This window comes from Oncorhynchus mykiss, chromosome 27 (genome assembly GCF_057628025.1).
Source record: "Oncorhynchus mykiss isolate SJ-2025 chromosome 27, ASM5762802v1, whole genome shotgun sequence".
Classification (NCBI taxonomy): Eukaryota; Metazoa; Chordata; class Actinopteri; order Salmoniformes; family Salmonidae; genus Oncorhynchus; species Oncorhynchus mykiss.
In genome coordinates, this window is record NC_143048.1 from 21,494,641 (window position 1) to 21,506,762 (window position 12,122).

The 12,122-nt window shown below is 42.6% G+C and overlaps 2 protein-coding genes across 3 annotated transcripts in view; both read left to right on the forward strand.

The window, feature by feature from the left end:
- LOC110507733 (flotillin-2) overlaps positions 1 to 3,918 on the forward strand; it is a 39,710-nt gene extending 35,792 nt beyond the window's left edge. The window contains exon 11 of the mRNA XM_021587936.3: positions 10 to 3,918. Within this exon, the coding sequence (XP_021443611.2) occupies positions 10 to 48 (39 nt within the window). The 3' untranslated portion in view covers positions 49 to 3,918. The remainder of the gene's footprint in view (positions 1 to 9) is intronic.
- A 315-nt stretch (positions 3,919 to 4,233) lies between these two features.
- On the forward strand, positions 4,234 to 11,573 carry LOC110507734 (protein FAM222B). Of its 2 annotated transcripts, none has more exons than XM_021587938.3 (3): positions 4,234 to 4,321; positions 6,418 to 6,548; positions 6,729 to 11,573. In XM_021587938.3, exons 2-3 carry the CDS (start codon positions 6,464 to 6,466, stop codon positions 8,915 to 8,917), a joined length of 2,274 nt encoding a protein of 757 aa, XP_021443613.3. In that variant the 5' UTR covers positions 4,234 to 4,321; positions 6,418 to 6,463; the 3' UTR covers positions 8,918 to 11,573. The 2 variants fall into 2 exon arrangements, with proteins under 2 accessions (XP_021443613.3, XP_021443614.3); XM_021587939.3 differs by having other exon boundaries at positions 4,275 to 4,576.
- The last annotated feature ends 549 nt before the right edge of the window (positions 11,574 to 12,122 follow it).

The following is a 12,122-nucleotide window of genomic DNA, read 5'->3' on the forward strand; positions in this document are numbered from 1 at the left end:
ATTCAACAGATCCCACTACTGCAGAAGATGAGCTATGCTCAGGCCTGAAAACAATCTCTCCCTTCTACTCCGATATCTGTTTTATGCACTCCCATAGACTGCCTTCAATACACTTGAAATTATATATATATATACACACACACACACACACACACAGTGGGGAGAACAAGTATTTGATACACTGCCGATTTTGCAGGTTTTCCTACTTACAAAGCATGTAGATTTTTATCATAGGTACACTTCGACTGTGAGAGACGTAATCTAAAACAAAAAATGTTAAGTAATTCATTAGCATTTTATTGCATGACATAAGTATTTGATACATCAGAAAAGCAGAACTTAATATTTGGTACAGAAAACTTTGTTTGCAATTACAGAGATCATACGTTTCCTGTAGTGCTTGACCAGGTTTGCACACACTGCAGCAGGGATTTTGGCCCACTCCTCCATACAGACCTTCTCCAGATCCTTCAGGTTTTGGGGCTGTCGCTGGGCAATACGGACTTTCAGCTCCCTCCAAAGATGTTCTATTGGGTTCCGGTCTGGAGACTGGCTAGGCCACTCCAGGACCTTGAGATGCTTCTTACGGAGCCACTCCTTAGTTGCCCTAGCTGTGTGTTTCGGGTCGTTGTCATGCTGGAAGACCCAGCCACGACCCATCTTCAATGCTCTTACTGAGGGAAGGAGGTTGTTGAACAGGATCTCGCAATACATGGCCCCATCCATCCTCCCCTCAATACGGTGTAGTCGTCCTGTCCCCTTTGCAGAAAAGCATCCCCAAAGAATGATGTTTCCACCTCCATGCTTCACGGTTGGGATGGTGTTCTTGGGGTTGTACTCATCCTTCTTCTTCCTCCAAACACGGCGAGTGGAGTTTTGACCAAAAAGCTCTATTTTCTCATCAGACCACATGACCTTCTCCCATTCTTCCTCTGGATCATCCAGATGGTCATTGGCAAACTTCAGACGGGCCTGGACATGCGCTGGCTTGAGCAGTGGGACCTTGCGTGCGCTGCAGGATTTTAATCCATGGCGGCGTAGTGTGTTACTAATGGTTTTCTTTGAGACTGTGGACCCAGCTCTCTTCAGGTCATTGACCAGGTCCTGCCGTGTAGTTCTGGGCTGATCCCTCACCTTCCTCATGATCATTGATGCCCCACGAGGTGAGATCTTGCATGGAGCCCCAGACCGAGGGTGATTGACCGTCATCTTGAACTTCTTTCATTCTCTATTTATTTTCTGTCCTGTAGCCCATCCCAGCCTTGTGCAGGTCTACAATTTTATCCCTGATGTCCTTGCAGAGCTCTCTGGTCTTGGCCATTGTGGAGAGGTTGGAGTCTGTTTGATTGAGTGTGTGGACAGGTGTCTTTTATACAGGTAACGAGTTCAAACAGGTGCAGTTAATACAGTGGAGAACAGGAGGGCTTCCTAAAAAAAAAAAGAACAGGTCTGTGAGAGCCGGAATTCTTACTGGTTGGTAGGTGATCAAATACTTATGTCATGCAATAAAATGCTAATTAATTACCTAAAAATCATACAATGGGATTTTCTGGATTGTTTTTTTAGATTCCGTCTCACAGTTGAAGTGTACCTATGATTTAAAAAATTACAGACCTCTGCATGCTTTGTAAGTAGGGAAACCTGCAAAATCTGCAGTGTATCAAATAATGCTTCTCCCCACTGTATATATATTTTTTTATATGAAGTGAATTTTTTTTAACCTCTGGTGCCTTAATTTTTACAGGACCAGAATATCTGCATGTACTGCTGCTCCTTTATATACTCTGTATCTTCGAGTTCACTACTTTTTTAATCATGGAAGCCTTTTACAATCAGTAGATCACACGGGATGCATTGTTATCATTTAGCATGAACTGAGCCTTTTTTTATTTAACTTATATACCTCTCTAGTCTCTACCTTACCATGTAATTTCAGTGAACAGTTAGCTGTTAAGAAGAGCAACCTCAGTGATTTTCTTCCAAAGGTGTACTCACCTTGCCAATTATACACTTCATGATTACTGAGTCATTATCCATTCCTGCTATCACGTGATTATTGTATAGGTTATGGAAGTTACTGTACTCTAATGTATATAACTTTTAATTTAACTGATTTCATTTGTATCCTTTATGATGAGTTATGGGTTTTCGCAATCAGGTGACAAGTTGTATGAAGTGCTACATAAAATAAGGTGCTTACTATCCTCAAATTTATTTAGGCTTCTACTACAAAACTGGGAATTCTTCCCACTCAACAAGCAATCATGTGTTTTCATTTAGTTGTATGTTGTAAAAAATATGTTTAGTACATTATTCCTAACACTTTAATTTATAGCAACAATAATGGCTTTTTTTTTTTTTACTAATCACAGAAACCTGATTGCCAGACCTTTATTTCTTTGGCTACGATGCATGTTTCTGATTTGGCTCAAAGTAAGTTGAAGTACTGAATTGACTTGAAGTTTGAGGGAGAGATTATGAACTTTGTGGGATGCTATGATCCAGGGTAATTTATTGAGAGAACTCTTTGCCCTGGAGAAGGTTCAGTATGTGAAATATTGAAGGGTTTTTGAGTCAAAGAAGAAGTAAAATGGTGTTATTCATAGCCAAATACTAGTCATTGCACCGTATCATTTTTTATTATACACAAGTTTTTATATATATATATATATATATATTAAAAAAAACATGAGCTGGGATATGTTTTAAGAAATGAGTTTGTTCATTCTGTTGAATTCTTAATTTCATGTTTAATTTGATTAGTGTGACTTGACTATAACATTGACAGACACTTATTCTTTGGGGGGGGGGGGGGTTGCAGTTTTATATAGTAATATGTCAATGTTAAACCATGTAAGACAGCCCTTCAGGTTCTGTGCACAATGTAATTTTTGCTAAAGATAACTTTGTATATCATACACTTGTCAGAGAAAGATATCACTCCTGTTCAATGTATTTAGTAATTTATCTTGCTTTTAATGAAATATAATTGTGAAAATGGGTATATGTGCTGTTATACTATTGTCATTCCACATTACCTCCATGTTTATGATCTGTTTGTTGAGCTCATTCCAAGACGGATAATCACAATCTGATTATATTGGCTTTTTTTGTGGAGGTAGACTAACATTCTTCTTGTTTAGTATCACTATTTACGTTATAATCTTAAACAAGGTGGAGAGTAGCCCTTTGTACAAGGATAGGGAAATGGCAGATATTGTTCATTTTTAATATATGTGGATGCCATCATCACTGATTTGGTGACTTGCACTATTTAACATAAGATCATGGGAAATGGCAAACCAAGATGGGAAAAGTCCAGCTATCATGTAAGTAGACAGATTCTAACTTGCTCAGTGCTTTTTCAAACAATGTTCAATTGGAAAAATGTTGTCCTTTCCCCCTCCCAGACATATCGTAACATTCTTTGTAATAAGTCAAATGAAAGTTACTACTATGAAGGACTGTGAAACTGTTATGTTTATTTTTTGCTGCCCTCATTGATTTGACTCATTGCCAGTGTTATTTTTCTAATACTGTGAAAATGTGTCAGTTGTGTAGCAGCTGTAATTTAGATTTTTGAGTTGCATTGTGGCTTCATGTCCAAATGCATTGTTCTGGCTAAGCATACAATTTGTAGACAAACCACTGAAGATATTGTATGTTTGATCCAGAGGTAATTTGGAAATGTGCTTTTGTCATTTTTGTGTGAAAATCATCACTTTACTGTTGTGTCAAATGTAGAGATAATCATTCACAGTGCATGTACTTATGCCACCAGTTTTGTGGTAATGTAGATATTTTTTCTCAACAGGACACAAGTGATCCTACATATGTGTGAATGTTATTCATCTGTAACATTATATACAATTACCATATTTGTCTTCATCTGTCATTGTAATAAAATTACAACAAATAGTTGTGCTGTTTTTCTAATGGCAATGTAATAATTCAGTAGACAACAGGGTGGGTGTACATCATAGATATTGATATATGGTCTGGGGTGAACAGTATGATCAAAGCTAGCTGACACATTCATGGCATGTAAAACCAGTTAGTAAAGTATTGCATTCTAGAAAGACTAACTTGAGCCAAGGCCTGTCATTCATTCAATCAATCCTTATCATAAATCGTCTTTAAAACCTCTTGCATGAAGAATCTCAGCACTTCCATCTCTTGTCAGATCACCAAGGAATATTAGTCAGGTATTCAGTATGCACACCTAAAATATACCGAATAAAGGTCCTAGAACTCCGGGTACCTAATGCGCATGCCTTCTCAAAGTTTCTGTTGCAGAAAGCAAGCAGCAGAAAAAGCATCGGTGAGCTAACATCATAACCAAAATATCGATGTTCGATCATCTCGCAAGAATGTTTTCTCAAATAGCTTTCTCTTGATTTCGCGGGGGAGTATGTATTTTGCGTATTATGACTTTCCAGCGTTTCCTTTTGAAAAATGTTTACTTCAGTAGCTATCAGACGCCGGTTATGATAGCTGGCTAACGTTAGCTAGTTAACCTAGCTGATCGCTAGCAGCACAAAGAAGTGTTCAATGCTTTGTGGTGCTATGACTCGAGGTATTTAACACTAGCTTGTTCGCTCGCTATATTGCTTGCTTCTTTATCAACTGACTAACTTAATGGTTAACATCTCGTGTAAACAGTACGTTAGCCTAAGCAACGTTACTGATTAGAACTACAATGCCTGTGTTGTGTAGTTTGTTTGGGAAAAAAATAAGTACTTTTTGGCACGCTAATATTGTGTAGCCAAATAGTTAGCGCTCATTTACATTTGAAGTGGTCTATTGACTACTAGACGACAATGCTACTCAACGATGACACCAGCTAGTTTGTATTTAAGGTCTTTGTTCATAACTAGTTATATTAATGTCCTCGCATTCTAGATCAGAAAAACCCTACCCAGGCCAGAGCCAACGTTAAATGACTTATTGATATTTACGCAATGATGCAATAACATTTATGGTAGACCTAGTAGTCATCAGACTGTCTGAGTATATTTATTGTAACTAGTAGCTCCATCCTTTTCAAGAACTGGTCAGCTGGACACTAATCAGCTACAGTGTAAGACTTTGCATTCTTGAGTCATTGGGACTTCTGGGTTCTGACATTTAGCTTTGTTCCAGAACTGAAAGGTGTTCTGTGTGACGTTAAAGCACCATTACATACTTTAAACACAGCTGTCCTGCATCGCTTAGTATTGTAAAGCATTTACATTAGTCATTTAGCAGACTCTGATCCGGATAGACTTACAGTATTGAGTGCATACATTTTCATACTGGTCCCCCACTATTGGCCCAGCATCATTAGGGATTGGCCGGTGTAGGCAGTCATTGTTAGTAAAAATTTGTTCTTAACTGACTTGGTTAGACAAATAAAAATAGGAATTGAACCCACAACCCTGGGGTTGCAAGTGCCATGCTCTACCAACTGAGCTGCACATAAGCACTAGACCTGAGCTCATTTTCCCTGGCTAAACAAGCATTTCGGTACACCCGCAATAACATCTAAATATGTCTTTATGACCAATAAAATTTGATTTAAACCAGCTGGCTAACTGAACTATGCTAGTTTTCAACCTCATTACCAAACTTCATATACTGTACTCTCAACTTCAAAACTCCTTTGCTAGTTGTACAATCATGTAACTAAGTCATTTGCTGGAAAGAAACTTAAATTGTATTTTGTTGCAACGTCATGACCGTTTCAAGATATGCCGTAAGACGACAGTTGGCGTAAGATATCATTGCTACTTAACTCTGATCCAAGTTCAGTTTTGAGATCCACCATCTTCATTTGCATAGGGTTAGCTGGAAGTATCTGACTGGTCTTGGAACTGTGACAACAGGCAGCTTCTCCCCGCTTGGCTTGATGGGATATGTAGGGATTTTTCCATATGTACACGGTCTTGTACCCTTAACCTTTTTTCAACTGACTTTACTGGATTACTCATTAATAATGTCGAGTTAATTGACTCAAGAAAACTTAAAAAAATATCAACTCTACACATCGCAATGGCTAAATTACTTCTGGAGGCTAAGGGTCTGTGGAGCTCCTCTTCCTCCTCACCACTCTATGGTCCCTGGTCAGTAGTAGTACACTATACAGGGTGTAATTTGGAATGCAGACACAGATTGGTGGAGCCAGCTTGAGGTTCTCTAGCCAGTAGCCATCATGCAGTATGTCCTGCTGTGCCCTAGGAAAGGAGAAAAGGCGTCTCCATCTTAAGCCCCCTGCTCTGTCTGTCTAGCAGCAGGCAGGGTGTTTGCTGTAAAAGGCTGAGGCACAAATGCGGGCTGATTACCAACTGACTGCCATTTTAGAAAGGTTACAATGTACAGGAAATAAATAGCCTTATGGCGGAGTCATTTTACATGGTCAATGTGGCGTCTCTCTCTCAGCATGGTGAGGAGAGTGTTTCCCATGTTGCATTAGTGGAAGTGTGACATGCTGGCCTGTCTGCCAGCATCATCAGGTGACCCTACAACCCGATTTCTCTCCCACACGCAGATGAACACTGGACTTCAGCAATGTAAGTGTTTTTATCTGATAGAATTGAATACTATAGTTTCATAGAAATCTAAAATAAGTTTCCTATTCATATTTCCACTTAATGAGTTGTAAATCCTTTCCAGTCACTAGTTGAATGAAGAAACGTTGGTTATGCAAAAATTCCTTGTTCTGTCTCTCTCTGTCCTTCTTTCCATCCTAGGGGACACTACACAGAAGATGAGATCTGCCAACTATCCAACCCCAGCAGAATTAGATGCCTTTGCTAAGAAAGTCGCCAACAAGCCTCTGACCATAAAGATCTTCCCCAACAGTGTCAAAGTACCTCAGAGAAAGCACATCCGCCGCACAGTGAACGGGTTGGACACGTCCAGCCAGCGCCACAGCCCCTACCAGTCTCAGGTCAGCAGCACCAGAGCGGGCCTCCTAGCCGTCCTCCGCACTTCGACCGGGAAAAGCACCCTCAAAGACACAGACGGCAGCCAAGCCCATCTGCTTCCCAAAGCAGCCATGAACCTCCACAGCGGGTCGCACGTCACTCAAAGCTCTTTAAATCTCCCCGAGCCTGTCCCCCACCTCCAGGGCATGTCCCAAACCCAACACCAGGCATTGAACCAGAAACAGGGCCTCCCCCACCCACATCCACAGCATGCTGTACAGCAGCACAACATGGCTCATCGTGTGACTTCACAGCCACATATTCCTCAACCTAAAACTTTACAGCAACAAAACATGGCCCACCCTCAAACTTTACAGCGGCAACCAAGCTTGTCCCAGCTGCAAACTGTACAGCAGCAACAGCAGAATCTGGCGCACCCCCAGAATATCCAGCGGCAGCAAAGTTTGCCTCACACGCAGACTTTACGACAGCAAGATCAGACTCGGCCACAAACCTTACAGCAGCAGCATCTTTTTCATCCTCAGACGCTGCAGCACCAGACTCTTCCTCAACAAGCTTTAGTACAGCAGGCTGTGGCTCAGGCTCAAGGTCTCCGGCACCTGCCTGACTTAGCCCAGGCCCAGCCTCCACCTAGTCTGCAACATTCCCAGGGCATGCAGCACCCCCAGAGCCTGTCACAGCCTCTCCCCCAGGGCATCCGGCACCAGCCTGACGTAGCCCAGTCCCAGCCTCCACCCAGTCTGCAACATTCCCAGGGCCTCCCCCCATCTCAGCAGTTCCCCCAGGCCTCCGGTGCCGGCCCTGGCCCTCACTCTGCCCTGCAGCCCCAGCCAGGCCCCCCCTATGGCCCCAGGAAGCTGCCAGACGCAGACGTCCCGCCAAACGTAACTGTATCTACCTCCACCATCCCGCTATCCATGGCGGCCTGCCTGCACCACAACCGGCCGGGCACAGACCTGAGTAGCATCGTGCACCAGATCAACCAGTTCTGTCAGGCTCGGGCCGGAATGGGTGCCACCTCGGTGTGTGAGGGCCAGATTGCCAACCCCAGCCCCATCAGCCGTAACCTTCTCATCAATGCCAGCTCCAGGGTCAACACACCCCACAATCTGGACCTCCTTCCCTCCTGCCTGCTGGGCCCCACAGAGAAGGCCCCTGAAGAGTCCCAGGGCCCTGCTGGTGGCCTACAGCCCAACATAGCTGTCATGAACAGGTTGCCACCTGCTTTCCACACTGACATAAAGCAGCAGTTACAGCAGCAGCAATTACAGCAGTTACAACAGGTTCACCAGCAACAACAACATAATCAGGTACAGCAGCTCCAACAGGTTCACCAGCAGCAACAGCTACAACATCAGTTACAGCAGCAACTCCAACAGCAGCAACTCCAACAGCAACACTCCTGGAACCAGCACCAGCTGGCTCACATGCAGCACCTGCCCGAGGGAACCAACCCCAGCAAGAACCCCAGGAGAGAAATCCCCTCTGGGCCTGTCTTCCCTGCCAAGACCCTCAACTATCCCCACGTGCTGCTGGCCTCGCAGCCAGAAGCTTTCTACCTTAAACACCCATCAGACAAGACAACCCCCTCGTCCTCCGTAACCGGCCCACCGGGTGGCACCATGCCCAGCTACACCAACGGGTGCTACCTGCAGGCTCCATGGGGCAGTGTCCTACAAGCAGGCAAAAGTGATGGTCTTGGCCCTCTGGATTTGGCCTTCCAGGGGGGCCCGTCAGGGGCCTCCATAGACTGCAGCACACCAGGATCACAGTACCGACCAGGAGCCAGACCCGGGTTCCCAGGTTCGGGTCAGACCAAGCTGATGAAGCAGAACGTGTCTGATTACCTGGCTGGGGATTTCCAGGCATTCCAGCATAACCCAGGTGCCATGGGGAAGATGCACAGGCCTCCCATGAGTAGAGCTCTAGCCCAGGGCCCAGAGTTAGGCAACGGTAGAAATATCCCCGCTCATCACCCAGGCTATAGATAGATAGCAGTCTTCACCTCACCAGTTGTGTGTCATGGTTGGTGAATGATTCAAGATTATAATCAGGTGTCCACATGTTGTAGAGTTCTTGCAAGTGATCAATTGAATGTTCTCCCTAGTCGGTTGCTCCTGCTCTCAATGTTTAATCACTGACTTATGTGTTTTAAAAGTAGGTCCTTAGCCCTTAAAGGTATCTGTTAAACCTTAGTGCCAGATGAAGGGTTTTTGATTGTTATTCTAATGATGAAGAATACTTACTCATACCACAACATGGACATCTGCTTCTTGTAGTATTTTCTGGAATACTCTATTGTTATCTAGGACTAAGTAGAGAACCTAGTAGAGCTACTTCCTTTCCACATAATAATTACCATAGTTATCCCCAGGTTGTCATGGAACCAACCACGCCCTTTTACAACATTAGTGGCAGCGGCTGAAAATGGGGTGTTATTTCCTGGCCTATGTTTACATTTGAATGGGTATTTTTGTATGCTAATATGAATCAGGTTCATGTCTGAGTATATTCTTACTTCAATCTCTCCCCATTTTGTCCTGTCCTCTTGTGTGTGATAAGACCTTAACAGAGTACTTTTGAAGTCGTTTTTAGTTGGTTTTTTTTTATCCCTACCTTGTTCTGTTACTTAAGTTAAATTGTCTCTACTTGAATTTCTCCAGTGACGCTTTCAGTATGAGGACTTAGAGAATCGAAATGTCATGCTAAACATTTACAAAAGGAACAAAACCTCCCTTTGGGAAAAACATTGTCTTTTGAATAATGTGAACCCAGTAGGATCAATCCCCTGATCTTGAAAGGAATTGTCTGTGTTTGCTTAGACCAAATTGATCACTTGCAAGTACAACCGAACATACCGGAGGGTTAAAATATTTATTTGTTTCACCACTATACTACTGTAAACAAGTGAATGGATTCCTTGTGGATCTTTACCTGTCTGGGGGTTCTGGTAAGCTGAGGGGTATCCTACGAAGCAGGTTTGAAGAGTTAGCGAGCTAACTTTTGTCAACTGAGTCTTAATGAAAAGTATGGCATTCGACTAGCCATGTGCAACGTGCAGTTACAAGCCTGCTAGAATTAGTGTCGTTACTGTCGTAGTACGGCTAAAGACTGAGCTTGAATGTGACGCTAACAGAAGCTGGTTCGCTTCAGAAAACAGATCTAGCTTGCTTATTGGGATACCTCTTTTCCTTCACTTGCTAGCCTAACCCCAACTGTATTGTCTCTCTACTACCTAGAAAGGGGAACCGAGGTTCAGTCCAGTTATTTTATATGCAGGTTACCTCCTCATGCTTGTAGATGGGTCTAGCCATAGAAATATAATTACGTCTAAGTAATGATATTTCTATGGGTCTAGCATGCTGTGTTTTTCCTCAGTTTAATTTGGCTTACTCTTTCCTCCTCCCTAATAACTCTTGGGGAAAAAAGCCTTAAATGTTATATTAGTTACCTTCTACCTTAAATGTTGACTTTTTACACCATGCCGGATTTCCGTAAACAGTGCGTGGTGTCGCATCCTATATCGAAAATTGTTTCTGCATATGTTTTCATTTAAGGCCATTGTTAAATTGCTAAGTAAAAGTCCTCCATTTAAAGGATAATAAGCATGAATAGTGTTAAGCAGAGTTTCATAGGTGTGTGGCACTGGGCTGTAACTATGGTCTTTGGAGTACGTTTCTTTCGTTGTTTCTACGTGACAAATGCCCTTACACTAATTTAGTTCTTAGCTAATTTATTTATTTGAACACTGCATCCTGAAGCCATAGGTTTTTCCACACGGGTGCCATAGGTAACGCATATGATCAGACACAAAACAATGCAAACTGATGTCTCACAACTAGCTGCATTCAGTAAGCGATGGAAAGGTTAAGTCATAGAGGTAATTTGATTAATAGAGGTTATGTAGCCTTAAAGGCGCTACACCTTTTTTTTTTTTCAAAAAAAAAAAGCATTGTCATTCAGAAAATTGCCATAATATATCTGCAGTACTGGGGGAATGATACGTGGTTCACAGTATTACTTACCTGACCGCCAGTGCTGTTATAAACACCTATTGATTTCTCCCGCCAGAGCGGCATCTGTCAAAATGGGAAAGCTGTTTTGACTTTGCTTGTGTGGAAATCGGGTCAAGCAGCCAATGTAAAAATATCTCTAATTTCCTGGTTGCTAAAATTCTACACTGCTCATTTTCAGTTTGTGAGAAAAACAAGCACTGAATAGTGGAGGGAATCATTGTACCTTCTAAATTGCTGTGAAATATCTTTTTAATAACAAAACATTTTTTTACAGCTGTTTAAAGCTGGTGGACCAAAACCGAAAGTAAAAGGCTCAAGCGTGTGTCTCCATGTTGTGGGGGAGATGGTACATTTGTTTTGAATGCAGCCTAGTGCTGTTGCAATTCTCCTAGCTTCCACATAGGGGAGATGTTCTGTGTAGCACCTTTAATGTTATGGATTGAGCTTTCTTCCCTTGAGGGCAGTAGCTAGATTCTGTTTGGCTCTTACTACTGTTGTGTTCCTGATGTGCCTGGCCCTTGAAGCTGCTATTGAATTCTAATCTGAACACACAAGAGTGTGTGTGTGTGTGTGTGTATGTATAGTAATGATGTATGGGTTGTACTATTGGAATAAAGGTTCCTATTTATAATGTGTTGTCATGGATTTTTGAAATGCGAGATTGTAAATCTGTGTAGTGGAAATGGACCAACTGTTGCTGCAGTGAACCAAGCGATGTACCTGTTGTTCCATTTGACCTGATTTACTTATTCTATAATGTTGTACAGCCATGTTACAGCCCGAGAACGTCAGGTTTACAGTTACACTTTCTAATATTAAGCCCAGCGGAGACATTTCATATGAAATAGTATGTGTGGGTGTGTGTGAGAGAAAGGGTGTAAAGCCTAGATACTTGTGCACACTACACAGTGGTACACATCTATCCATTTTGGGGGTGACCAAGCTTCTAACTGTAACTACTGATACTGGACAGGCGTCCGCGTTTACATACCACAATGATTCCAGACAATGTTGGGAGTCTGAACGGCTGCTGCTGAATCACTGACCAAACTCACCAAGCCTTCCCCTCAACCATAATCACCATGGCCCAAAGCCTAGTTACATTCTATGTCTGAAATGGCATCCTATTCACTACTGTACGACTTGACCTAGGGTCATAGTCAAAAGTGGTGCACTGTTT

Coding starts and splice junctions, on each gene's coding strand:
- LOC110507734 (XM_021587938.3), top strand. CDS start 6,464: ATGCTGGCCTGTCTGCCAGCATCATCAGGTGACCCTACAACCCGATTT. Junction 6,549..6,728: donor GAACACTGGACTTCAGCAAT/GTAAGTGTTTTT, acceptor TTTCCATCCTAG/GGGACACTACACAGAAGATG.